Source organism: Aureobasidium melanogenum, assembly GCF_000721775.1.
Source record: "Aureobasidium melanogenum CBS 110374 unplaced genomic scaffold scaffold_14, whole genome shotgun sequence".
Classification (NCBI taxonomy): Eukaryota; Fungi; Ascomycota; class Dothideomycetes; order Dothideales; family Saccotheciaceae; genus Aureobasidium; species Aureobasidium melanogenum.
Window position 1 is genome coordinate 202,000 of NW_024470066.1, and position 27,486 is coordinate 229,485.

Below are 27,486 nucleotides of genomic sequence, written 5' to 3' on the forward strand. Positions count from 1 at the left end.
AGTTACCCTAGTTAGTCTGTATAACGACCTACAAGCGAGAGGGCCAGCACTCGCTACGCGTGCGCGGGTATAAGGAGAAGGGTAACATTGACACGCCCCTCGAGCTGGCTATCAGAAACGAGACCGATCGCTACAGTTTGGTCCTTCATATTTTGGCTGTTACATTGAAGCAAGGAGAAGCACCCATGGAGCAGTTATGCAGAAGAGAAATGTAGAAAGAGAAAATAGGTTATGATTCATTTCATCAACAGCGTCGGCTTCAAACCCCCCTTGACCTGTATAAAGAAAACCCAGAACTCCCCAGAGATAGAAAAATGAGACCATGCAAGAAAGAAACAAGGAAAACTCCTGGAAACCAGTCCTATGCATCCACTCACACCCCCCAATGCATCCGTATAACCCCTGAACTGCGCCTCCTAGATATTTTTTTTTTGTAGTGTTGTTTGTGTGCCAAGTCAGAAGAAAGTGACCTCCAATGTGCAAAAACATCAAAGTCGTTTTCCACTGACAAGATTCAAAGGCGTAAGGAAAAGAGGAAAAGAAAAAGAACAGAACAACCCTGTAAAGCAGATTTTTGCCAACACACCCCTTCCGTGCACCACCGGTCCTATGCATTTGTATAGTTGTTGCGTTGCTCAGGTCTCTGGTCTCGTTGCTTCGTCAGAGGGACAATATAAGGAAAGGAAAACAGTACCGAAAGAAAAGGAAGAAACAAAATGACGACAGTACGGAAGCAGCGCTCCAGAAGAAGAGGAAAGAAGCAGGCCAGGATAAGAGAGTTGAGTACACTATGATTTGGCCTGCCATAAGAAGGAAGAGAAAAAACAGATTAGAAGAAATCGTATAGAGGAAAGTTCAATGATCTCCATCAGATTCGTTCGTTGTAGTCATGATAGAGCGTTTAGTCGCTGATCCGTGGGCAAGTCTCGTCTAACGTGCCTGCATGAAATATTGAGACAGCCTTTCCCGAAACATAAGAAGTGAAATCGTGTCATGAGTCGGTCTGGGATTCTGTGGACATTTTGCGCTCCTCAAAGGGTTGTTCAGCCAGTCCAGCTTCGCGTGGCGTAAAACGACGTGGGAAAGTGTTGAAGCGATTGTTCGAAACGCCGCCAGAGAATGGAGAGCCAAGTCTGGGAGGCTGTGCGAGCTTAGGCAGATTGAGATTGTCCGAAGCTTCGCCCATCCTGTGATCGGCAGTTGAAGATGCAGGCGTAAACAGCTGGGGGAAGCTGTTGTTAGCGTTCTGACCCATGCCGTTGACAGCACTCAAACTGAAGCCACGGTTGCGCATAGGGTGATTGGAAGATGCAGGAGGAGCGGTAAAGACATCCTCGAGTGATGGTTGTTGGGATCCAGATTGATCATCGACACCAAATCTGCGCTTCAGGGATTTGACGCTCGGCATAGGACCATCAAGTGGGAAGGGAGAACGCAATGAAGGACCGGCATCTGTCAGGCGGTTGGCGTTGTTGTTCAAAAAGGCACGTCCAAGAGATTGTGTCTTGTTCATGTTCTCCAAGAAGTTTTGGCGCGACGGTTCGCTGTCATCGAAGGGCGAGGCCAGAATGCTGCCACGCTCGAAAGAATTCGACTGCATGCCAGACGAGGAGCCCAAGCCTAGACCGAGCTGTAGAGACTGGCTCTTCTGATGAGCAGCACGTGCTCCTGAACGGCCGATGCGCGCGTACCAATCGGATCCGCGACGCTGCTGAGGGGCCATTGGAGGCTGAGGGGTACGCTTGTGAAGCTGTGCAAGCGGACCATCTGGCTGCATCGAAGGTGCTGTGGCTTCAGCCAGCGAAACATTCATACTGCGACTGGAGAATGAGGAAGGTTGAGGAGTAGGGGGCTGAGCAACAGGGGCAGGCTGCTGAGCAGGGCTACTACTAGCACTAACACTGCTCGAAGACTCAAAGGGAGAGGGGCTGCGAGTGCGCAAAAGTCTCATGTAATGAGCAGAGAGAGAAGGCTTGCGCTTACACAACTCACGCAGACGACGACGCGTGGCACCCTCCGAGCGCGGCCACTTAAGTGCGACGGGGTTGTGCGAGTAGGCTGCAGTCGGCGTTGACTGGTCCATAGCATCGGACGGGCTGACAGGATCGGACGAGTCCGGACACTGAATGGAGATGCGTGGGATGCCATTAGGAGCACATGAAACGCGGTTTGGTCTCCAGGTTGCCTTGGCTTCTCGCGCGACACGATGACAGACGCCCAGAGGTGGTGAGGTGCCAGGCAGCATCTTAAACGGAGTGACCCTCGGATCCTGGACGTAGGTCATGTACGTGAACCAGAGATGATTGTCCATCTCGGGAGTGAAGTGAGGATGGCGCATTGTCTTGATACGCTTGGCATTAGGGAATCCACTGGACGGAGTAGTTGATCCTGGTGCTCCCGACTTGCGTTCGAAGAAAGCAAATGGATCGCCAATGTCGCTCTCTGGACTTGTGCAGCTGCCTGCATCGAATGATGATTTTGAGTCAAAGCTGCTTCCTTGAGATGTCGCGGAAGAGTCGGAGAAGGTCGAGAGAGCTGAAGATGGTCGTTGGATGATGTCGTGAATGTGGACTGGGTGGAACATGGACCATTCGGTGGCATCCGTCGAGTCAATGTTGTAGGATGTGACTTGCGATGCAGGTGTCTTAGGTGGTGATGAGAGGCGGAGGTGTCCAGCACGTGGCGCGAGGTATCCCGGAGTCGTCATGGAGTAGGTGGAAGTGTGGTGAGCCGGCTCGTTTACTTCACTCATCTCGATGCTGGGCACAATGGGAGCTTCGTCCATTGCTCCAGTCTGCTGATCGCGTGGGCGACGGCGCAGCTTGAACGTCTGCTTTGGCAGCGCAGGCGCCTCGAGATCGAAAGAGTCGACGGCAGTAGAAGGTCTAGCTGGTGTTTGTGGTATTTCGATGTCGGTGTGAGAGAACTTGAAGTCGCGTGGAAGCGTGGAGACGCTCGGCTTGTGCGAAGCCATGGCGGGCGTCTGTTTGCGCGCAGCTAAACAACAAACGAAACAGTCGGAATTGATGCGCGATAGCAGTGAGGGGTCGGAGCGAGCGTCAGGGGAAGTAGGTGTTGTGATTGATTGACGTCTAAGGCTGGTAACGTCCGAGATGCAGGATAGTTGCGGCTACGGTCGCGAATGTGGGCCGGATGCGCGTGCGGAAACAACAACAAAGCGGGAGGACGCGATAGGCGTGTCGGATCAATCGGCCATCTAGCGTCGGAGTGGAGAATGTCAAGCAGGGCGCAAACAGGAGTGTCACTGGCGAGAAGTGAAGTGGTAGGCGAAGGGCGAGTCGATTTTGAGCGAGTGATGAGAGAGTGAAGGAGCGAAAGTGAAGGTGAGCAAGAAGCGGAAGGCGCGAACGCCCACCCTGCGACTGCAACTGCCTCCGCCCACGGATCTGTGCGCCAGACCTTGATTCAATTCAACTGCTGTGCGGCCCGTGCGCTTTTGCTTTTTGCACATCGATCTCTCCGCAGACTTTGACTCGTAGTCTACCTACCGCAGCCTCAATCGACCGTAGCTTACAGAGCTTTGTCGAGTTGATTGTTATGTTTGCGCCGGCTCTCCTCTCAACACACCCGTCACTGACAACAACATCAGACCCATATGGCCATCATGGCCACAGCAGCCGCCATCAATGCGGTGTGACATGCAAACGTCGCCTGGAGCTATGCGCGCTGGATCATGCGGCAGGTCGACCTCTAGCAATCCACCATCACACCGCCCTTGCGCAAAGTGCTGCCGCCTGCTTGTGGCTTCCCGGCTCCACACGTGCTGGTGCACCTTGTTCGCAGTTGGCGATCGTCCCGCCTACATTGCTCCTCGGTGCGCGTGCTGAACCTGTCATCGGAACCTTACCACGAAGCTGCAAAACGTCTATCTGTTATCTCCTGTTGCGTGTGCCCTATTGACGACAACCTTTTTCTCACCGTTATCTCTATACTTGGATCATCAGAGTCATTGTGTATCTATCGATTAGGCCCTGCATATTTTTAATCTGTCCAAGGACTGAGCCACTTTGTTCCTTGATTGGTCAATCGCGCTTGTTGAGCACATCACTGACCTGACTGCATTGGCGGCCCAACTTGGGCGACCTGATGGTTCATTTACACTAGTCATTCAGGCACACAGAATAAGCGATGCTTCTACTTGCAAGTTGTGAACGCATGCATCAATGCATAAGAATGTCAATGTTTTATTTTCAATTATCATCATGCTCCTGGAGAGCATCCATCTCAATACTAGGTGATAGTTCCTTGTTCCAGCGTACTTCTTGTTACGCTTCGAGCGAGAAGTCGAATGGAGCGAATGCAGCTTTGAAAGCCTCAACATCTGTGTTCTCCTCTACCTCGCTCTGGTCACAGTCTTGCCAATGCGACCGGCTCTCTAGACCGAGCAACTTAGCGAGGACTCTTCGTCCGAACTGTAGATCGAACCTGAACGATGAATCCAGAGGAAGAACCATAGTTTTCTCCTCTGCTCCATCCCATATAGTAGCCTTGAAACAATCGCCCTCGGCTGCTACATCGGTGGAAACACTCGATGACTCGAAAGCTGGATAGCTCTGATTTTCCGCTTCGACCTTGAATCCTGCCTCTACCAATCCCTTCTTGATGATATCCTGTGGCACCGGCATGAATTGCCAGTGAATGTGAATACCTCCCAGACGGCTGATCTCCCAGGTGACCGCGCCCAGCTTGTCTGCTTCAGCAGCATCTTCGGACCTCTTCGTGAGCATGCTTTGCAAGGCAAGTCGATAGCGATGCATCTCAGCGATAGTGGCCTTCTTAGAATCTTGATCTTGTATCGACGCAAGAGTGGGCGAATGTTCGAGCGGAATAATTAGCATGTGGCCTGGGAAGCCGAGCGCAGGGAAAGTCTTGGGAGTCGGAAGTGGTCCCTTCGCTGTTGTCAAATACGCGCTGTCGCCGATCGAGGAGATTAGATGTGTTGCAATGTTGGGGTTTGATAAACAGAAGAAACATTCTGATGGGTTCGGGTTTGGTCGAGCGCGCTTGTTACGACCTCTCTGTCGACCGCCACCATCGCCGCTGCCACCAGAGAAGCGCGAGAATGACTGCGCTTGAGATTCAACAGCCTTACGCTTCTTCGTAAATGACAACGGAGACGCTGTAACTCCTGACGGCACTGTCGCAGTAGGTGCTACTGAGGTATCCAGGGTGAATGCGTAGATCCACTTTTGTTTAGCCGCATTTCCATAAGGTGCCAGACTGATGAATCGAGTAGTTTGATAGCCGCTGTCATCTTCGCCTTGAGCATGGAAGAAAGGCTCGCGTTCGAGGAAGCCTTCCGAGGAGGAGAAATGGTAACGAGGTTTCAGCACGGTACAGAGGTCTGCGACGCCCTGTTGCGAGATAGCTTCTTCGCCAGTGTAAGGTGCATTAGAGCCAGTACGAATCTCCGCAGGCCACTCACTTGTCACCAAGATGTCGGCAGTGTTAGCGCCCCTCAGTACCTTCACATCCTCTGATGTGTGACTGGGGCTGAATTCGGTGATCAAGGATTTATCTGAAGCGGCGTCCATGTGAGCACCGCCCAGGGCGACAATCTTGACACCTTCAGATGTCTTGACAGTAGTTCTGCGGCCAAGGAAGTAAAGATTGGAGCACAACTCGCCAGCATTAGCGCTTAGTTTTTCTTGAACCTCACGAGGCAGCTCACGTTTGCCGAGAGCAAAGTAAACTGGAAGAGCTATTTCAATTCTGCCTTCGAGAAGATCCTTGAGCTGAGTAGCTTCCTCTGCGGTAGGATTTACTGGATCTGCAAACAGGTCTCCAGTAATAATAGCAAATGCAAAGGCATTTTTAGCGTGTAATGCTGATAATTTGCCAAAGACAGCAGATAATTGGCCATTGACTGCGCCGATAACTGCACTGATACCTCGTTAGTTACTGTCCGTAGATTCAGGGTACATTGACGCTCACATCTTGGATACCATGCTCTCAGAGTTTGGCTGGATATCTGAAGTTATGGAGAGAACGCAAAAGTGCGATCTGATAAAGTCGAAGCACCCTAGGGTCGAGACCCACTTTCCCCACAGTCTTGGCGCGTACTGATCGCATCTTCCGCCTCGTTTGAAGAAAGTTCGAAGTCGCTGCAAAAAAGTTGCCATACTATTTTACCATCACGACATGGCGGGAATGTCAAGAAATACCGCCTCAAATGGGCCCAAGTCGGCCAAGGCGGCCACAAAGGTCGTCAAGACACAAAAAAAGACAAAATCCACACCCTCAAGTCGACGACACCACTTCGAAGGTTTCGCCCAGAGAATCTCCAAGCTGAAGATCGATCCCCTTCGTCGCACTCGTCGCGGAGTAGGAGCAGAAGGTGCTCACGAACTGGAAGGAGAGGCCTCATACTTCCGTACTGCCCTGGACGAATGGAAGGACCTCAACCTCTCCGAGAATTTCACGAACTTTGCCAAAAATGTCTACAACATTTCCGACAGCCTGCCCATGGTCATCTTCCACGAGGAGACTATCATGGACAACTTGATCACATACATTACGAAGGGAGATGTAATGTCGCTCGAGCCTCTGCTAGCCCTCTTGTCGCACTTCGCACACGACCTCGACGTCCGATTCGAAAAGCACTTCCAAAGAGCCGTCGCAACCGTCGCACATGTCGCAGCCACCAATGCAGAGCCCGAGGTCGTCGAGTGGTCGTTTACTTGCCTAGCCTGGCTCTTCAAGTACCTTTCTCGTCTATTAGTCCCCGATCTCAGACCGCTATACGATCTTCTATCGCCGTATTTGGGAAAGCAGAAGCAGAAGCCTTATGTCATTCGATTCGCTGCAGAGGCAATGAGTTTCTTGGTCAGGAAGGCGGGAACCACATATCACAAGAGCAGGGAGCCGTTGGATACAATCGTCGAGCACATGCTCAACGACTTTGCCGAGAACAAGACTGCTTCGGACGATCTATATTCACAAGGTCTGATGACACTGTTCACAGAGTCTATCAAGGGTGTTCAAGGAACTCTCCACTCAGGAGGAAACACTGTTCTGCAGTGCTTGACCCGGTTCTGCTTCAATGCTGACCACTCAGAATTCCTCAAGGGCAGGTCCCTTCAAATCTTGAGAGGTTCGCTGATTAGTGTCGTACATCATACCACTCCAGAAACCTTTGAATCCGTTCAGGAGGCGATTTTCGAGTTTACCGATACGGAGGGCGAAGATGCAGTGAAAAACTTGGACGCAGCGAACACTCTTCTGTTCACTGCTGCATCTGTTCGCAAAGGAAGCAGAATCTCGGATTGGCAAACGTATGCTAAGCGTGTAACGACCATGATTCACACAGCCGACAAAGCAACCAAGGATATTGACTCGGATACATTGACTGCACTTCTCAACACGCTGGCCGTGGTACTTAATTATGCACCTTTTGATGCAGTCCTTCCAGAACTTGCCGTTCTCGACACCATAAGCCGAGGCAAGTGGGTTGCCCACTTCCTGCCTTTCTGCAACATATTTGCAGAACTCAATCAGGAACGCTTCCAAAGCTTCGTTCTGCCTATCTTCCAGAAATTCATCGTTAACCACTGGAGGGAGAACGAGATGGCGCTTTGCGCAATGCTTCCATCTTTGTCTCGTCAGAACACATTTGCGAAAACGCCTTTGCAATGTCCTTTAGAGTGGCAAAAGGTCATGCTTCAACGTCTGAAGAAAACCCAAGGAAAATCGCCGTCGAAAGATGCTGAGACAATACACATGAGCAACGGTAACCTAGCAGTGTTACGAATCTCTCAGGGAGATTCAGAGATACGCAAACAGATCGCAGCAAGTATACTTCAGTTGCTTAAGTCTGCAGCACAATCAGCCTCTACAGCTATTGGAGGCTGGGATCTTTTTGCACTAGGTCAAGGTTTCCAATACATTTCAGATGAATTCAGCGAAAGTCTGCAAGATAAGGAACTGGCAGAAGCTCTGTGCTCTGCCTCTACTAGATGCAAAAAGCTCGTACCTTACTGGACTGCCCTCAACTCTGTCCTCAAGAAGGCTGACATCGCGTTCACCGGAGACCAAATGGATTCACTAATCACTAATCTCATTGATTGTTTGAAAACGCCCAGTCATGATCTTAGGCTTTCTGGTCTACGGATATTGCAAACAATCTATGAGAAGAGACAACAAGATGTTCCTGAATTATTGACTCATGCCATCTCGATCGAAGACACACCTCCAAGTGTACCCAATGCTCGTTTCATCTCGTCCCAAATTCGCAGACTGGCTCTCGGATATCCTGACATTCTCTCTGATCCTATTTTAGCGAAAGTTATTCCTACCTACTGTTTCGGTCTCCTGCACATACATCTCGCACAAGCCTGGGAAGACTCAATTGCGGCACTCAAGGAAATCAGCGAACACGGAAACGCGGAGGAGATTATCACAAGCACCATCACACAGTGGCTCCAGGGCAATGCTGACGCAGACGAAGAGACGGTACAAGCGGAAACAACGCAGGATAGGAGTATCGGCCATGTCAGCTCTGACTTCGAATGTTCCAATATGAATCAGATCGAGAAGGATATCGAGATCTCGGAGTCACTCTTTGCGGATCTCAATCAAGGCATTGAGAACCAATTCAAGAGAGATCATGTCCAAACATTTGCAGCTTCCCTCTCTGAACGATCACAGGCTCTCCGTGCCTTAAATTCCATGCCACAATTGGCAGAAAAGCGATCGCGACTCTTGGTTCCCGTGTTACTGGAGTGGGCTGGTGATGAAACCGAGGAACAAGAGCAAGAAGAGACTGGAAGTACCCGCCATTGGGGCCGCAAGGACCAGAAAGCCATGCTCGGTGTCTTCGCGCAGTTCCAGAACCCTAGAGTGCTGTACAAGGCAACCGAAGTCTACCAAGCTCTGCTAAACCTTCTTACGAACGGTGACAACGAGATTCAAAAGTCGACACTCAAAGCCATCCTGGCCTGGAAGACCCCTAGTGTTATCAAGTACCAAGAACACCTGCTGAACTTCCTTGATGATGCGAGATTCAGAGAAGAGGTTTCTGTATTCCTTCGTCTCGAAGAAGAGGGTGATGCCATTCGAAGTGCTGATTGTCCAGAGCTTATGCCGGTCTTGTTGCGTATTCTGTACGGTAAAGCAGTGACCAGAGCCGGGTCAGCAAGTGGTAAACGCGGACAACAAACCCGTCGCAAAGCTATCTTCGTTGCTCTCGCTCGCTTCCCTGCAGATATTGTTGGACAATTCCTGGGTATCTCTCTCGGCTCATTAGCCACTATGGAACCTATCCAGGATGGCGAGCTGAATCAGTCAGCTTTGGACAAGTTCGCTGTTGCCCCCAGAAAGCAGGTGGGTTTGCTGAACATGTTGGACGATATGGTACACACTCTTGGCAACAGATTGGACCGCTATGCAACAAAGATTGCCGATGCTGTTCTTCTCTGTCTGCTCAAAGCTTCCAAGTCGCATACTGGTTTTATCGACACCGATGAGGAGGCTCCGGTCGAGGAGGAATCTCAGACTTCCCTCGATCGTGCAATTCGTCAAGCTGGCTTCCACTGTTTGATCCAGGTCTTCTCATCTTGCACCGAAGTCTCTTGGTACAACTACGCCAAGGTCGTTATGAGCGAGTTGGTGGGCCCTCGACTGGAGAAGCTACCCATTGAGACCGCGCAGTCTGTATCCGCCTTCCTGCGTCTCTTCTCAACCTGGGCTAGCTCCTTGGCCACCTGCCACTACCTGACTGAGTTCTTCCCACAAACTCTCAATGCTGTGGCGGACTGTCTTGTGGTCCCTAGCACAAAGAATGAAGTCAAGTCATTCATCATCGAGAACATCATTGGGCGTTTGTTGGACACCATCCAGCCACGCCAATCGAAGGATGCTGAGATGAACATCGACACAACCGAGGAGCAGGACCAAGCACGTGCATCTATACTAGGACCACGCGCAAGTCTATTTGTCGTTAGACTCGGTGCTGTTTTGAGACAAAGCCCTCCCAAAGACATCCTCGATTCAAGCGTCTTGTGTGTTTCACGTCTCGCACCACTGGTCACTGGGGTTGAGAACATTCGTGATGTTGTCGATGTCTCAATCTTCTTGCTTGGCCAGCCCTCAAAGACCGTTCACTTCACGACCAAGCGTGATTTGCTGCAAACATTGTTCCATCTTATTCCTGGTGCTGAGCTCAACAAAGATGAGATTCGTTTCAACCAAGTCTACTCGACCCTCTGTCCACTGTTTGGTTACTTCAAGGATCGTGAAAGCAGAGAGCTTCTTGCTGCTGTTGTCAAGCAGTTGGCTGACGAAAGGAAAGAACTATCTTACGTTGCTTCTTTGTGCGAAGACCTGAACTCTTTCTCGGCATCGAGGCTCGATGAACCTGATTTCGAGCGTCGTGCCATTGCCTTCAGCACTATCAATGAAGAGAAGTACACTACTTTCACTACTATGCAGTGGCAGCCTCTGGTCTACAGCATGCTGTACTTCATCAGAGACAATGATGAGCTCGCTATCAGAACTAGCGCCTCGTACAGTTTGAGAAGATTTATTGAGGTAGCAAGCTTGGATGGGGATTTTAAGGACGAGGAGTTTAAGTCTTTGACCATCTCGGGCCTTTACAATGGTTTGCAGGGTGGTATGCGTGACCCTTCAGAACTGGTCAGATCCGAGTATCTCCAAGTCCTGGCTCACTTGATCAAGCACTTCTCGTCTTGGGATGCAGTCAACGACATGACTAGTCTGCTTGTCGAAGGTGACGAGGAAGCCTCGTTCTTCAACAACATTCTCCACATTCAGCAACACCGGAGACTTCGTGCATTGAGGAGATTGTCTGAGGAGGCTCATGCTGGTGTCATCTCGAGCAACAACGTCAGCCTATTCTTCATTCCCCTTCTGGAGCACTTCATCTTTGATCCTGCCGGTGACGATGGTGCTCACAATTTGTCTGCTGAGACCATCAACACAGTTGGCGCTCTTTCTGGCTGTCTGGACTGGCAATTGTACAGATCAACACTGAGAAGATTTGTCAGCTACATTCAAAGCAAGCAAGAGCTACAGAAGATCGTACTCAGAATCGTCAGTCGTGTCATTGATGCTCTCGACCGTGCTTCTGAGTCTGTCCGCAACAAGAACACCAGAATGGATGTGGATGGCGAGGTCGAACCAGTCACTAACGGCGCTTCAGCTCTCAGCCCACTTGCTGCAACCCTGCCTTCGGAGGAAAAGTTGTCCAATGAGATCAACAAGCAGCTCTTGCCTCCTTTGACTCAATTCCTCCACCTTAAGGATGAGTCAACCGTCAGTCTACGTGTTCCTGTTGGTGTCGCTGTGGTCAAGCTCATCCGTGTGCTTCCTGTCGCCGAGCACGCCTTGAGACTTCCTACTGTGCTTATGGATCTTTGCCATGTTCTTCGTAGTAAAGCAACCGAGGCCAGAGACATGACAAGAAAGACTTTGTCAGAAATCGCTGGTATTCTTGGGCCATCTTACTTCCAATTTGTCATCAAGGAGTTGCGCAGTGCTTTGCAGCGTGGTTACCAGCTTCACGTCATGTCCTTCACCATGCACTCAATTCTGGTCGACAACATTGATTCTTTGGAGGCTGGTGATCTCGACCACTGCATCAACGATATCATTGCTATTGTTATGGACGACATCTTTGGTGTTGCTGGTCAGGAGAAGGATGCTGAAGAGTACATCAGCAAGATGAAGGAAGTTAAGAGCAGCAAAAGTTACGACTCTGCTGAACTCATGGCAAAGATCACCACTACTTCTCATCTTGGCGATTTGATCAGACCCATCCAATCTCTCCTGCTTGAGAAGCTGGATCTCAAGACTGTCAAGAAGATTGATGAACTTCTTCGTCGTATTGGCCTAGGCGCAAGTCAGAACCCGTCAGTCAAGGACAGAGACATCCTTATCTTTGGTTATGAGATCATCCAGAAGGTCTATGCTGCCACTGCCGAAGCCAAGACTCGCCCTGTCATGGAAGATTACAAGATTAGAAAGTATCTCATCCAGATGCAGAGTGCCAACAAGTCCGGCAAGAAGGGAGCAACTAGCTCGTATATCTTCAAGCTCACCAGATTCGCTCTGGACCTTGTTCGCGCTGTCTTGCAAAAACATGATGAACTCAAGACTCCTGCAAACCTTGCTGGCTTCTTGCCAATCTTAGGTGATGCGCTTATTGGCGGTCAAGAGGAGGTACAGATGGCATCGGTTCGTCTGCTCACTTCTATCATCAGAGTTCCATCGCCACAGATCGTGTCAAATGGTCCAGTCTACGCAGCAGAAGCAGTCAAGATCCTCAGAGCTGCTCCCTCGACCATCACCGAGTTGGCTCAATCTTCGCTGAAGCTTATTTCAGCCATCCTCCGCGACAGACCAGACATCAAGATCAAGGAAAACGATATGGCCTATGTGCTCAAGAGAATCAAGCCCGACCTAGAAGAACCCGATCGTCAAGGTGTCATCTTCAACTTCTTGAAAGCTGTTGTAGCGCGCAAGATTATCATCACTGAAGTCTACGAAGTGATGGATTCTGTTGCCGCCATTATGGTGACAAACCAGACACGCAGTGCTAGAGATCTGGCTCGTGGCGTCTACTTTGCTTTCATGATGGAGTATCCTCAAGCAGGCACTCGCTTGAACAAGCAGATTGCATTCTTGGTCCAGAACCTCGAGTACAAGTACGTCGAGGGAAGACAGTCTGTGCTTGAATTGTTGCACTTATTGCTGGCCAAAACTCAAGGAGATCTCGTCCAAGAGTTGTCGAGCATGTTGTTTGTGCCATTGGTCATGATGATGGTCAACGATGACTCACCAGAATGTCGTGAGATGGCTGGTGCATTGATCAGCAAGATTCTCGAGCGTGCTGACGAAGAACGCACAAGTAACTTTGTCACTCTGCTGCGTACATGGTTGGAGCAGGACGAGCAGCTACTGCTTCGTCGTATTGCTTTGCAGTGTTGGACTATTTATATTGGGCACGGTAAGGCAAGTGCCAAGGAAACTTCCTTCCTGTTCAAGCAAGTATCCAAGCTTTTGAACCCTGAAGATGTCGAGACTGAAGACTGGGAGTTGCTCTACTATGCCCTGCAAGCATTTGCAAAGATGGCAGAGATGGCACCTTCCACTTCTCTGGCTCCTGCCGCCAAGCTGTCCTGGACAAACATCTTCAAATGTCTTGTTTTTCCGCACGCATGGGTTAAGCTTTCTTCTGCTCGTCTTGTAGGTTTGCTATTTGCGGATCTAGGTAATTGCGCCTCGAAGACTGAGCAAGGTCTTGCTGCTTTGCCTTTGTACACAAACAGTAAGATGGAGGTCACTGCAAAGGAGCTCCATGAGTTGTGTGCTGCTGGTTTGAGAACTCTTCGTTTCAGCAATGTTAGTGAGCAGTTGGTTGGTCAGACGGTGCGCAATTTGATCTTCTTGGGTCGTTGCTACAGTGCCGATAATGCGGACTGGGAGCATCCCACGCCATACACCAGAAATGACATTGCAGTTGCTCAAGAGGAAGATGAGCAAGAGGACGAAGAGGACGAGACTGCAGATGCAGAAGATGAAGATGGAGAAACAACCACTTCTTCCACACCATCCACTGCACTCCACCATTTGCTGTCCCGCCTTTCAGCACTCATCCGCCGCGACGACGGCGCACCCACTGCATCAGTCCTATCTGCAAAGACCGGCTCCCTTCAAGCCATCGCCTCTCTATGCAATATCCTGCCTTCTGCCCACATAACCCCCTCTCTCCCCTCAATCCTAACCCCCATCTACCTCCTCACCGACGCCTCCATTGCCGCGCCCCGCCTCGCAACCGAACCCCTCCAAAAAGCCTACCAAGACCTCAAAGCCCTAGCTACTGAAGTCGCTTCCTTGCTCCAGAAGAAACTCGGCAGTACCGATTACGTGGTTGCTATGAGGGGAGTGCAAGAACAGGTTAGAGGTAGAAGAGAAGAGAGGAGAAGAAAGAGAAGGATTGAAGCTGTGAGTCAGCCCGCCAAGTATGCGGCTGATAAGAGGAGGAAACATGATATCACCAAGGCCAAGAGGAAGGAGAAGAGTGCTGAGGCTAGGGGTAAGAGGAGAGGGTGGTAACAGGTTGTTTCTTTGTTTCACATTGCTTTTGTTTTGTGATTGTGCGTTTTGCATATATGCATACTGTTGTGGAGTCCGAGTGGGTGTCGTTTTTGGTCAGATAATAGAAAAGCAAAGGTAGAATATGGAGTTTAGCATGTGTCTCAAGGATGATTCCAGAGTCTCATCCATGCGCAAATCCACTTACACCATGGCATTAATAACTCCAAGTACTCGTTGAATCGTCGAAGGTATATGGGCTGTTTTGAGGTCCAAGTAATGACCAGATGGCATTGATATCAGACAGAGTCACGAACAGCAGAAACACAAAACAATCGTCGAGCCTTCCTACGTGACAACGACAACTATAATACAGCTATAGAATTGCACAATAGTTTTGGGGGGAACATGATCTCGACGGGGAACCTCCAATGGAAGCTACCTCAATGGCTAGACTCATATTTGCATCGTGACTATGCATTTCGACAGCCTATGGTGATTTTTGTGGCTCGGAACGGAGAAGGAGTTAGTTGGATCATGGGGGGGACAGCAAGTGAGGACAGCAAGTGAACACAGGTAAGTGAAGACAGCAAGTAAGACATACGGAGGGACACCAAGTAAAAGGATATTAAGTACTCATCATTGGAAAGCCACTTAGCTAGCTACAGCGAAGAAAAAGAGAACGCCTCATAACCATATCATCACAAACGCCGTCTTTAGCAGATCTTCGTCAAGCTGTGGCCAAGGATCTAGTAGTTCCAGGTCCAGTTGACAAAGTCATCAGGGTCCTGACCGGTCTCGTAGGCGTAGTTCATAGCGGTAGTACGCTTGTTGAGCAGGTACTCACGAGTCGACGAGCCCTTGTTACCTAGAACAGACTTGAGACTGTCGATGGCAAGAATGGCCAAACTGTAGCGATCGGTCTCGTTTCTGATGGCCAGCTCGAGGGGGGTGTCAATGTTACCCTTCTCCTTGTACCCGCGCACGCGTAGCAAGTGCTGACCCTTTCTTTTGTACGTCATTCTATGGACTAACCAAGGATAACTGTGGAAATTGAAGATTATAGGCTTGTCGGAAGTGAAGATGGCTTCGTATTCATCGTCTTTGAGGCCGTGGGGGTGGTAGCCGTGAGGTTGAAGCTTGAAAAGGTCGACGACGTTCACGAAGCGAACCTTAATTTCCGGAAGGTACTCCCGAAGTAAAGCCGTGGCAGCAAGAGCCTCTTGTGTGCTGACATCACCACAACTGGCCATGACCATGTCAGGTTCTTGGTGCTCGCTGTTTGAAGCCCACTGCCAAATGCCAAGACCCTTGGAACAGTGGTTGACAGCGTCCTCCATGTTCAAATACTGAAGGTGGTTCTGCTTGTCGGCAACAATAACGTTGACATAGTTGGATGACTTGAGACAGTGGTTCATGGTGCTGAGCAGGCAGTTGGCATCGGGAGGAAGGTAGATGCGAACAACCTCAGGCGACTTGTTGGCAACAACATCGAGGAAACCAGGGTCCTGGTGAGTGAAGCCATTGTGGTCCTGGCGCCAAACGGTGGAGGTAAGCAGGATGTTGAGCGAAGCAACTTCCTGTCTCCAAGAAACCTCGTGACACTTCTCGAGCCACTTTGCGTGCTGGTTGACCATGGAGTCGATGATGTGAATGAAAGGTTCGTAGCTGTTGAGCAGACCGTGGCGACCAGTCAACAGGTAACCTTCCAGCCAACCCTCAACGGTGTGCTCACTGAGAATCTCCATGACTCTGCCAGAAGGTGCAAGGTTGCCGTCATCCTTGTCTTCTTCGAAGTAGTCGGCCATCCAGACCTTCTTGGTAACATCGTAAACAGCGCCAAGCTTGTTGGACTGTGTCTCGTCGGGGCCGAACAGACGGAAGTTGGTGGGGTTGGCCTTGACGACCTGGGTCAAGAATTCTGCGAACAGGTTCATACTAGGCGCTTGTTCAGCGGCTGGCTTGTTCACCTTGTGTGCGAATTTCTTGAAATCGGGAACCTTGAGGTTGGCACGCAGGAGACCACCGTTGGTGACGGGGTTGGCACTCATACGGCGGTTACCCTTAGGGGCGAGCTCACGAAGCTCGTCGATGAATTTGCCGTCCTTGAACAGCTTCTCAGGCTCATAGCTGCGCATCCACTTCTCGAGCAGAGCGAGCTGGTCGTTGTCTTTGAGAACGTTGGTAAGGGGGATCTGATGAGCTCTCCAGTAACCTTCGAGGAAGTGACCATCAACGGTACGAGGACCAGTCCAGCCCTTGGGTGTTCTGAGGACAATCATTGGCCATCTGGGACGCTCAGCCTTGCCAGACTCTCTAGCCTTCTTCTGGATGGCCTTGATCTCGGTGACAGCTCTTTCCAGAGTGGCAGCCATTGCTTGGTGCATAGAGTCGAGGTCAGAGCCTTCGACAAAGTAAGGCTCCCAACCATAACCGACAAACAAAGCCTTTAGCTCATCGTGGCTGATTCTTGAGAGGACGGTGGGGTTGTTGATCTTGTATCCGTTCAGGTGAAGGACGGGCAAGACTGCACCATCGCAGATGGGGTTCAGGAATTTAGTGCTGTGCCAGCTGGTTGCCAAAGGACCAGTCTCGGCTTCACCATCTCCAACCATGGTCTGAGAAGCTTTGTTAGTTGAGGATACTTGTAATGCAAGGTACGATACCTACCAAAGCGATCAAGTCGGGATTATCAAACACAGCACCAAAGGCGTGCGAGATGCTATATCCAAGCTCTCCACCCTCGTGGATACTGCCAGGAGTCTCTGGAGTTGCGTGACTGCCAATTCCTCCTGGGAAGGAGAACTGCTTGAAGAAGCGCTGCATGCCCTCGGCGTCCTGAGACTTGGCTGGGTAGACTTCGGAGTAAACTCCTTCGAGGTAGGAGTTGGAAATGACAGCAGGAGCACCATGACCAGGACCAGAAACAAAGAAGGCATCAAGGTCGTACTTCTTGATCAAGCGGTTCATGTGAATGTATGTGAAAGATTGACCAGCATCAGAGCCCCAATGTCCGAGAAGACGAGGCTTGATGTGCTCAACCTTGAGAGGTTCCTGGAGAAGAGGGTTCTCTCTGAGGTAGAGCATACCCAAGCACAAGTACATGCTGGCATGGAAGTAGCGATTGATCTTGTCGACCTCATCCTTGCTGAGAGGCTGGTCGGTCACAGTAGCTCTGGCCTTGCCAAAGGGTGAAAGGCTCTCTGTCTCAGCCATTGTGAAAGTTTGTGTGTGGTGAAGAGAGAATTGAGTATTGAGAAGAGGAATAGAAAAGAGACAGCTAGCTTCTTGAGTTTTGAAGCTCCCAACAACTTCAGCTCCACATGCCTCCAAGGTTCACGGATGCAGCGGAATGACTGCTCTACACGTTTGACAACAGCTCGATCCAACACGATTTGGCACCTCGAACTCCTCACATTTGGCATCATGGCGCTACGTCACCGGCCATTACGGTCCACCAGCTCATGAGTTAGCCCAATCAAGCTAGCCTGATTGATCTGAAGCTTCCATCAAGTCCGTGCTTTGTGCTGCCGAACCCTCCGAACTATGCATCTATGAAAATGCTCTACAACACAACCTGCTTTATATTATGATTGAAGCTGCCCGGATTGGTTACATTTGGTTCGGTTTGTCTACTGTGTAAGAACATCACTCTTGTCATGGTTCTGTCAGGTCATTTGCTATCGCATGCCATATCCCGAATGCGACATCTGATATCGAAGGATTCGCCCGTTTCCCAGTGGCATGATCTGTACCTGGGCAAAGAACAGGGAATAAGTATCACGTTCGCGAGCACTTGCTTGTTGGTAGCGCAGGTGAGATATAACATTCGGCCGAAAGACTTCCTGGAATGCTTGTCTCCTGCAAAATCCTGCTCAACTCTGGCATGCTTCGAAACGGTAGTAGAAGCCGAGTCGCATACCCAAAATGCTGCTCTCAATCAAGAGGATCCACGTCGCAGGTCCACTCTGCAGAGCTGTCCCTGACTTCCCCGGCAGCCGGCTGCTGATCATAGACCCCTGGACTTTCACCTATAAGGATTGATTGACGACAAGGGTTCATCTCGTGCGCTTCAGTGCTGAACGAATACGAGGAGGGTCCAGGGCGAAGGACCCTATCTGGTGTTTCCTTGGTGATAGCAGAGCGTCTTATTATCCGAGTTATCACACCACTGGCTCGGAATCACCGATGTTTGTTCCAAGCATCCGAAAAGACGGTTAAAGAACCCGAGTCAGAGGGATTCAAAATCACGTTCTGTCCCTCGAAGCATCTAGCAGTAGTCGCGAGCACTGACTAGACATCCGTATCTCATTCACGAGCAAACTCTGCGAGTGTGTCAGAAGCCTCGGCTAGACTCTCAATCGAGGTAAATGTCGTCTTTGATACGACGCAAGTTGTTCATGAATCCGTAGCCGCTGCCCTGGTTGCTAGCACCCTTTGGCTCACTGCTGTTGTTATACTTGTAGTCGACTGCCGCAGGAGATGCTGTGCGCTTTTTCGCATCTGCCTTGCGAGCGAGAGCCTTCTGCTCATCCTCGATGATCTTTTCTAGAGTGTCGATCTGGCGTGCTCGAGCTTTTTCCTCAGCAGTGCCTTTCCAGATGGAAGCGAGGTCTCTCAACTCGTCGAGTCTTTTGATTGCAGCGTTGATGCCTTCTTCTGCCGAGACAGCACTCTGTAGTAATTGAGTGATCTCATCGCGCAGCTTTTGTGCATGTTCCTTTGCCTTCTCTTCACGATTGCGCGTCTCTTCAGGACCTCCAGCCGAGGGAGCTGATACCGAAATGAACGAGGACGAAACAAGCTCGGAGGGGGCGATAGGCCAGGCCATGGCCTCGCCAAAGACTTTGATAACGGAATCGAGGCGCTGCCGCACCATGACGAGCGTACGAAGCTTCGAGATATAGTCTGGTTCGATGGGCTGAGTTGAAGTTGATACGACAGGTTGGTCGGGAGAAACGTCGTCTGCCTCGGGTTGTGTGGACTCTTCTAGGATTGAGGGAGCGAATAGGGCGATTTCAGGTCGAAGCGAGGTGTTCAAGGCGTCTGTAAGACCGGCAGTCTCACCGCGGAGCATCTCAACTTGGTAGGCAAGCCTGCTGCCGCTTCGTAGGATGTCATCGGTGAGCTGATTGAGAGTGTTGGTGAGACGCGACGTTTGCACATTGAGTTGCGAGATCAAAGTCTGGGTTTGCGTGGACAGATCGGCGAGGGAAACGCGATCTTTAGTAGGGTTCGAGAAGGTTAACGAAGGCAGGGTGGCATTGAGGTAATCGGCCGGATCGAATTGAGGTTGAAGAAACGGCTGGAGAGCTTCATCCTGGACGTGTGTCGACTTGGGCGCGCTCTGTGCAGCAACCTCGGACTGTACTGCCATTGTATGTATCTTCTTGATGAGGTTTGTTTATTGCGAAGATGGTAGCTCTACCATCCATGTAAAGCATGGACCAGACAAGTTGCTATCGAACGTAGGCCGTCTCGTGCCAAGCACTTGCATTCATGCGGCTTTCGAAGTGCACACTGCACACCATGAGGGTTGCTAGATGAGTGAAAAACGATCAGATTACTCAAGGACTCTCGCCTACTGTGAACTTGCCAGACAACATGAGTTTCTCATCAAGCACTATATGATGTGTATAGGTACAGAAAGAATGTCTATCGAAAGAGCACAATGGACGGCATTTCAGTTGACCCGAGTGGACAAAAGACAAGGGGCTAGCTAGATTGAGACGCGTGCCTGCCTACCTTCGTGACTCTTGTCTGTGCCTCTTTGCACCAGGCAGCCATCCAAGCAAACGCTGCCTGACGAAAGGCATTCCATTTCTTTCACAGAACAAGTAGTCCAACTAAAGTCTTTCACTGTGACTAAGACTTTGAGACAAGCTGCCCACATGCGCTTGAAACCAACTCGATTTGACTCCCATCTTTCACTCTCTACCATTCGCTCCCTTGCCTGTCACTCCGCACCTCACACTGTCTTGTCACCGCCGCCCGTGATCCATATTAAATCGTGCTCGTTCTTGATCCTACCATCAAGAAACTTTCAACCTCTTACATCCCATCTTCAAGACGTCAACCTTCTTGATCATCTCCCACTTCCACTCCGCATACATTTGCAGCAACACATGCTGTCGACCTTCACCCACTCTAACCATGCCTCGTAAGCAGTTCAAGGCCGATCTGGACGAGGCCATCAATGGCAAGCACAGTCTCGAGCACATCGACAATTGCTGCGTTCATGAAGACGGTTTCACATTTACATTTGCTCATCCAACACTCGAATCGCCTGTCACCATCACCGTTAGCGTTCCAGAGCAATCTGACTATCCCACCGCCCACTACTACACACTCTTCTGCGACGACGATGCACCAAAGGATATCGCCGAGATCGTAGACAAGCTTGGCCAGCCGACGAGCATGACCATCAACCAGTTCCTCTCACACGTCTCTGGTGCTCTCTCTGGTTCATCTGATGCTGAGCCCGATGCTGAATCTTATACTGAGCCATTGCAAGATCACGACTCGGACGATGAGTCGGATGATGATTACATCTATAGCGAACATTTTGACGTCTCTTCAAGGCCCGCCTTTGTCATACCTACCAAGACGACGCACGCGAACCCGTCCAGCCAGTTCCAATCTCGCGTTCGCAGCGATCTCAGAATGGCAAAGGATGCTGGCTTCAAGGTCGCTTACTTTGGCGGTCTTCTCGACAACTACAGCTGTGTGATTTCCGTGTCTATCTCTGCTCGCAAGCTCGGCATCTCGCAAGAGGCCATGCAAGCTTGGCGCATCGAGTCTTCCGACTACATCATCTTACTTCTTCAGTATAAGGAAGGCTACAAAACTAAAGAAGAACTCCTCGCTCTCAGCCCGTCTTCTGTCTCTGCACATTTAGAGATGCGTGTCGGTGCCTCCAAGAACTACAAGCCAACACAAGACCAAGTCATCAACGCTTTTACCGTCATCGGCACATCAGCGACCCAAGATTCAGGTTCAGCGCAATTCCGCGATACTTTCATTTCCAAACCTTTAAAGGACCTCTTGTGCGAACGTCTTGTCTTTCTCGTACGTTACAGAGATGGCGGCATGTCGTGGCAGGGCGCCGAGGACTCGTACAGAATGAGACAGAACAACCCCGATACTGAAGTGAACACTATTGCTCAACACTTCCAGAGAGAGGCAACCCCGAGCTACCCCTCTGTGGTCACTGCAGACCACCTGGATGATCCTACCTGCGAGACACACTCTTTCCCTCTCGCCGCTATGCAGTTTACGCTGCGCCACTTCGTCCGTTGCACAGAATTCTGTCTGGTTTGCCACAAAAAGCTTTCTACCACAGTCGAAGCACTCAAACCTTATGTCTGCGATGAACCTCTATGTCTTTACCAATACATGACTCTGGGCTTCGGTCCTTCGATCGAGCATGAGATCATGCACCAAGACAAGGTCGTTGACTTACTCCTTAGCTTTTGCTACAGCAGTGCCTCTCTGGGAAGACTCAAGACCTTCCCTACAGGTCTTTCTTTGAGCTTGCCTCGTTCAATCACCTTGCCAATTCAGGAACAGATTCGCCACCTGTATGGCACAGTCGCGCAGCCTCCAGCAGCCTCTCCTTCGAGACTCGAAGGTCGACTCCAAGCTCGCTTTGACATTACCAAATCAGAGATATTGTTCGACGACGCTAACTCAAATTGCCCTCTCAGGAAGGGTGACTGGATCGCTATCGAGCTGCCAGACGAACCTGGAAGTCCTTCGTTTCACTGCAGGATTCAGGACACACTTGGGCCTTCCGCCACGACTGGTCCCCTGGTAGGACAGGTCACTCTAGATTCCAAGACTGCTAAATGGTGCACGGCCTTCATCGACAAGTACGACACCAATTTTGATGACTTGCAAGACAGCGAGAAGCGCGGTGCTGTACAGAATCTACTGGCTTTGCTTCCATCAGTCCGGAAGATGAAGACTTATCTCCTGGGACAGAGTACTCCAGACCTGTCTCGATGGGTTGATACTATCTCACCCGCCGCGCTAGCCATTCTGCGTTGGACCTTGGCCTCGAACCGCTCCTGCATTGTCGAGGTCGACCACCACCAGGCGGTACATGGTATGTCAAGTTACGTACAGTTCCGCTTCGCTATGGGAGCACCCGACAAAGAAGCTCGTTTCACGAAGGCCGTCAAAGAGACTGCAGATCGACTGAAGTCCAAGTACCCGACCTTCTATGCCTGGCACGGAAGCATGCTCCAAAACTGGCACAGTATTATTCGTGAGGGCCTACACTTCAATGAGACGCTCAATGGCCGTGCCTATGGAAATGGTGTTTATCACTCTCCGCACTACAACACCTCGCTTGGCTATTCCGGCATGCATCCGACATATCAAGGAAGCGTCCCAGGACCATACATGTGGCCAAACTCGGACTTGCAGATTTCAGGCGCGATTGCTCTCAATGAAATCGTCAACGCGCCTGAAGAATTTGTTTCCAAGACACCTCACTACGTAATCAGTCAGCTGGATTGGATTCAAACTCGCTACCTGTTTGTGAAGTGTGGTGCCAGCGCTAATGACGAGATGTCCAAGTTCGACCAGCTGCCAGAGCACAGGCTAGAACAGGATCCCGCCCGCATTCCTACTGGTGAGCTATCTCAGATCGTCATTCCAGCACTGCGTATCAAGACTCCAAAGCGCAAGCTTGCCAACACCAAGTCACCTGGTCCGAAGAAGACGAAGAAGGTGAAGGGCTTGCTGAATAAGATCACCAACCCGTCACAAGTTATTGACTTGACTGGCGATACCGATGATGGAATCCAGCCCGTCTATGACGATGGTGAGCTAAGCGATAGCTTAAGTGTGGCTACTGATGATGAAGACCTTGAGATCTTCAAAGATCCACAGCCTCAACAGCAGCTGGCTGTTAGAACAGGCCCGCCGCAGACCGATTTTATTCCAGGTTCACTGGACCATGACCAGCTTCCCAAACTACCCGAGCCTTTGTATGCCAACCCCAAGGCAAGCAAGAGACTGGCACAAGACTTGAAGGCCCTGCTCGAGATCCAGGAAAAGACACCACTTCATGAGCTCGGCTGGTACATCGACCCCAGCAAAGTTGAAAACATCTATCTTTGGTACATTGAATTACATAGCTTTCATATGTTCAACGAGGAGAACAAGGTGCTGCCTCTTGTCACCGACATGAAAAAGTATAACGTCAAGAGCATCGTCCTCGAGCTTCGCTTCCCTGGCTCTTATCCTGACAACCCGCCATTTGTCAGAGTCGTTCGTCCTCGCTTTCTTCCTTTCGCGAATGGTGGCGGCGGTCATGTCACTGCGGGAGGCGCTATATGCCACGCCGTCCTCACCACAGACGGCTGGCTATGCACCACCACCATCGAGTCTATCCTGCTTCAGCTTCGTATGGCCATGGCCTCAATTGATCCAAAGCCTGCACGCTTGCAGATCAGGGGCACCTCTGCTGACGGCAACCACAACTCGTATGGCACTGGAGAGGCCGTTGAGGCTTACAAGCGCGCTTGCATGGCTCATGGCTGGACTATTCCTGCTGATTTCGACCAGACTGTCGCTGAACAGCCTTAACAGCCTTAAGTGACACTGGCGTACACGCATGGGGAGGGAGACATCAGTGGAGTTGTTTTTTTTTTTTTTTTTCGCTTCTCGTATTTCTTTTAGATGGCATTCTTATTCGGCAGAAGCATAAATAGGCGTTTCAAAAGTGGAATGGAAAGTTCGAAGTGCCCTGGTTGGGGCATAGATGGTTAAGCTAGACTGCTTGAAACGACTTGAAATGATAGCATGATTTCCCAATGAGTAGTCTCTGTGTACGTGAAAGAATGTGAATTAAGGTCTTGCAAGGAGCTCACCGCATGCTCAAGACTGCCAACGTTTCCCTCATCTCGAGGCACAAGGACATCAAGTTTTAAACTATCTAAATGCACAGCTGTGTTCTGGGGATGAATCTGGCCATTGAGATAGCGTTCAATGAGGTTCTCTCTGTAGATTTTCGCATTCCTTCCAAAAGATTCTTGCATTTCTCCAGCTACACTTGTGGCAAGTTTCGAGGACGAAGTCCACCAACACCAAGTTCCGTCATAAAAACAAAAGACTTGTTACTCGTCAACCTGATGTGGCACCAAGAGTAGAGAAAAAACAAGATATGTCCAGTGGCAGATATGAAAAGCGAGGTTTTCATATGGCTCCTACAACTTCAGGACAGATGGCAGTTGGGGTGGAGATTAGTGTCAAGATATGGCAAAAGGCGTCAGATACCATTGGCAAAGCAAACGAGTACATAGTTCGCATGTTTGGTGGAGAGAAGGGGTGGAAGAGAAAGCGACTACCTACGCACAAGGCGCTGAATGAGTTGGCCATTGACTAAGAAATATCTGCTTGGATGAAATTTTGGTATAGATTCTTCTATCATCTCAATGTATGTGAGCACAGCACTCTTCGACCTCCCATCTATGCATGCACTTCCTCCAACAACCCAGCAGCAACAGTATTACCTCCCGATCTCAACACAATCCTACCAGGCACCTCCAGCGGCACAGCAGTGTCAAGTTCCACTTTAACCCTAGCCACACTCCCCGGCTGCACAACCCTCGGTTTCTTCTTGGTAATGTTGCCACTACTCTTATCCAACACGCAAACCATACTGCTAATGCGACCAGGAACATGCATACGTCCTCGATGCACATCCACAGTCATAGGCAATACGTGTTCAAACGCCAAGATCTTGGTCGTGAAGCTCTTGACATTAGCAACGGGTTTTCTGGCATCGCAGAGCAAGTCTGCGATGCGCAAGTGCACTGGATCGATCTCTGTCAAGTGAAGCGTTACGATTTGGCCTGCGACTGCCCAGTCTGCGGCTGCATTGTCGACTTCGATGCCTTTGATGCTGCAGGTTTCATTGGCGGGCATGGCGATGAGAGAGTCGCCTACTTGACAGGTGCCGGCTTCGATGCGGCCGGAGATGGATAGAGGATTTTGAACACCGCCGCGGAAGATGTCTGAGATGGGTAGACGGAAGGGTGAGGACAAGGCTGCTTTTGTGGGTTCGTGGGCTTCGAGCGCTTGGATGAGGGTTTGGTGGGAAGGAGTCTTTGTGTACCAAGCTGCTGCTTCGGGTGCTGGGGTAACGACGTTTTCGCCAGTGAGACCGGAGCAAGGGATGAAAGCAATGTTCTTTTGTTGGAAGCCTGTAGTGGTTAGGAAGGCTGAGATTTGTTGTTGAATCTCTTCGAAGCGCTCTTGGGCCCAGTTTATGCTGTCCATCTTGTTGATGGCTACGATGATGCGCTGTACGCCCATACTGCGGACAAGCTGGGCGTGCTCTCGTGTCTGACCCTTGAGACCAGCTTCGAAACTGTTGGTGCCAGCGTCGATGACGAGAACAGCAAAGTCTGCCTGACTTGCTCCGGCAATCATGTTGGGGATAAAGTCTCTGTGTCCAGGAGCATCCAGGATGGTGAACTTTGTCTTTTCCGTTTCGAAGTTGTTGGTGGCAATGTCGACGGTGACACCTCGTTCTCTCTCTTCAGAGGTCGAGTCCATGACCCATGCCAATGCAAAGGACAATTTGCCAATACTCGTTGCTTCTTTACGATATTTGTCGAGCGAGCGTTGGTCTACAACCTTAAGGTCATACAATAAGCGACCCATGAGTGTACTCTTTCCATGATCGACATGTCCGATAACGACAAAGCTGGCAGCATTCTTGCGTCCAGCCTTTGCATGTTCTGCCAGAACATCCAAGTTCTTGCTCTTGACCCTATTATGTTGTGAGCTGTAGTACCGAGGAAACACACAGCTTGGACTTACTTCTGACTTGTCTGTTGTGGCTCCTCCAGACTAAGAGAGGAGACGCCATTGGTGACAAATTTAGAGTCCTTTTGTTGAGATGCCTGCTTCTTTGCGCCCGAGGCTGACAAACTAGTTAGTACGGTTATATTCTTCTACCTTTTCACGACCGCGTCGAACCTTTTGCCTGTGCTTGCATGACTATGTCATCTGGGCTCGGACCTGAGAAGGCATTGGTATTAGCAAGGTTCGCGTCGTGGCCATAGATGGCTGGCAGAATGTTTTGAGAGACGAAAGCTGAGTCTTGGTGTGAAGGACGCCTTTTAGAGCTGCCACCACACATTGTGCTGGCGAAAATAGATGGACCTGCGCGCACATGTTCGACGGGCTTAGGAGCTGGCTCGGCTACCTCGGTTGGAGTAGGCTCTGGGGCAGCAGGTCTGCGATCCTCGACTGGTGGTGGCGGAGAGGGACTTTTCCGCTTGCGAATTGGGAAGGTGCGAGTCTCGGGTTGCTGAGGAACGTCTCCAGGCTTGATGTTCTCCTGGCTTGCAGGTTGAGCGGACCTTGTACCAAGACGGTCCATGAGTGATGCTACACCAGCAGGCTTGTCAAATTGGCCGCCCTCTTGTGCAGCCTTCTGTTCGGCTTCCTTCTTTTTCCTTGCAGCTGCCAGAGCAGCCAGCTTGGACGGCTTGCCAGTGCCGCCTAATAAACGAAGTGGTGGGCGAACTTGTTCAGACACTATACATCCAACTCTTTCTTCCGGGACGTTGAACCAGGGTATGCCATTGAAGAGGTCGGCGGGATTCGTATGCGGTCGGGGCAGTGGGCTGGTCGGCACTGTTCCAAGCCCAGTCAGAGCGTGCTCGCTTGTGTACCGGGAGAGAATGCAGCAATGGCGCCGTCCGAGTCCCGTGTCTGGCAAGGTAGTCCGACTCGGGTGTATGTGTGGTGGCGCTCTATGACGAAGGAAAGGAAAGGGAAAGGTGAGAAAAGATGGACGTACCCTTGATTTCTACTGGCTTCTGAGCAGCTGATGTAGCAGCTTGGTCAAACTTGGACACGGGCTTCTGCTTCTTCTCTTTAGGCTGTGCTTGCTGGGGAGCATTCTGGTCTAGAGGACATGAGCTTGGAGTCGTGCAAGGTTGAGAGTATGACATACTCTTCAAGTAGGTGACGGACTTGGCGACGTCGTAGTAGTAGTGCCACAAGGCTTCTTGTATGGCCTCATCCGTTATAAATTCGGAGACGTCTCCTAGAGCAGCTCTCACTTTTTGGGTACCGATGCGCATCTGCTCTTTGTCCTCGGCGCTTAACTCGTCCTCGTGAGTATCTGCTGCTGCTTCGTTGTCGGCGCCCTCGTAGCCGTACTCTTCTTCGCCCGAGTAGTAATCATCGTATTCATCCTCATCGTAGTCAATCTCTTTTACTCTGCGGTGCGCCATGGTGGATGTGTGCTAATAGCAAAGTCGTGGAAGCCGAGAATGCGCGAGCGGTGATTGGTCGTTCGGGAATGTCTCTTTCGTGAAGCACGTTCTCGATTAATGGTATTTGGAACTGAGACTCGTGGTGACTGCGAAGCTTGGCTACCTT

The 27,486-nt window shown here is 50.6% G+C and overlaps 7 protein-coding genes across 7 annotated transcripts; 2 read left to right on the plus strand and 5 right to left on the minus strand.

Annotated features, from left to right (window-relative positions):
- Positions 1-607: 607 nt before the first annotated feature.
- M437DRAFT_76261 (uncharacterized protein) lies at positions 608-2,974 on the minus strand (the record flags this gene model as incomplete). Its single annotated transcript, XM_041026591.1, has 2 exons — positions 608-739; positions 1,109-2,974. The coding sequence occupies 2 exons, from the start codon at positions 2,972-2,974 to the stop codon at positions 608-610; spliced, it is 1,998 nt and encodes a 665-aa protein (XP_040878608.1).
- A 1,312-nt stretch (positions 2,975-4,286) lies between these two features.
- M437DRAFT_76262 (CwfJ domain protein) lies at positions 4,287-5,969 on the minus strand (the record flags this gene model as incomplete). The annotated part of the gene is made up of 2 exons (XM_041026592.1): positions 4,287-5,904; positions 5,956-5,969. The coding sequence occupies 2 exons, from the start codon at positions 5,967-5,969 to the stop codon at positions 4,287-4,289; spliced, it is 1,632 nt and encodes a 543-aa protein (XP_040878609.1).
- Positions 5,970-6,162: 193 nt separating this feature from the next.
- On the plus strand, positions 6,163-14,094 carry M437DRAFT_51651 (putative HEAT repeat protein; the record flags this gene model as incomplete). Its single annotated transcript, XM_041022217.1, has 1 exon — positions 6,163-14,094. One exon carries the CDS (start codon positions 6,163-6,165, stop codon positions 14,092-14,094), a length of 7,932 nt encoding a protein of 2,643 aa, XP_040878610.1.
- A 728-nt stretch (positions 14,095-14,822) lies between these two features.
- M437DRAFT_51426 (D-xylulose 5-phosphate/D-fructose 6-phosphate phosphoketolase) lies at positions 14,823-17,289 on the minus strand (the record flags this gene model as incomplete). The annotated part of the gene is made up of 2 exons (XM_041022179.1): positions 14,823-16,691; positions 16,744-17,289. The coding sequence occupies 2 exons, from the start codon at positions 17,287-17,289 to the stop codon at positions 14,823-14,825; spliced, it is 2,415 nt and encodes an 804-aa protein (XP_040878611.1).
- A 1,141-nt stretch (positions 17,290-18,430) lies between these two features.
- M437DRAFT_85550 (uncharacterized protein) lies at positions 18,431-19,450 on the minus strand (the record flags this gene model as incomplete). The annotated part of the gene is made up of 1 exon (XM_041028302.1): positions 18,431-19,450. The coding sequence occupies one exon, from the start codon at positions 19,448-19,450 to the stop codon at positions 18,431-18,433; it is 1,020 nt and encodes a 339-aa protein (XP_040878612.1).
- Positions 19,451-20,226: 776 nt separating this feature from the next.
- On the plus strand, positions 20,227-23,670 carry M437DRAFT_67052 (uncharacterized protein; the record flags this gene model as incomplete). The annotated part of the gene is made up of 1 exon (XM_041024875.1): positions 20,227-23,670. One exon carries the CDS (start codon positions 20,227-20,229, stop codon positions 23,668-23,670), a length of 3,444 nt encoding a protein of 1,147 aa, XP_040878613.1.
- Positions 23,671-24,552: 882 nt separating this feature from the next.
- Positions 24,553-27,338, minus strand: M437DRAFT_51108 (elongation factor EF-1 alpha subunit; the record flags this gene model as incomplete). The annotated part of the gene is made up of 5 exons (XM_041022127.1): positions 24,553-25,861; positions 25,912-26,014; positions 26,071-26,112; positions 26,900-27,007; positions 27,056-27,338. 5 exons carry the CDS (start codon positions 27,336-27,338, stop codon positions 24,553-24,555), a joined length of 1,845 nt encoding a protein of 614 aa, XP_040878614.1.
- Positions 27,339-27,486: the final 148 nt, after the last annotated feature.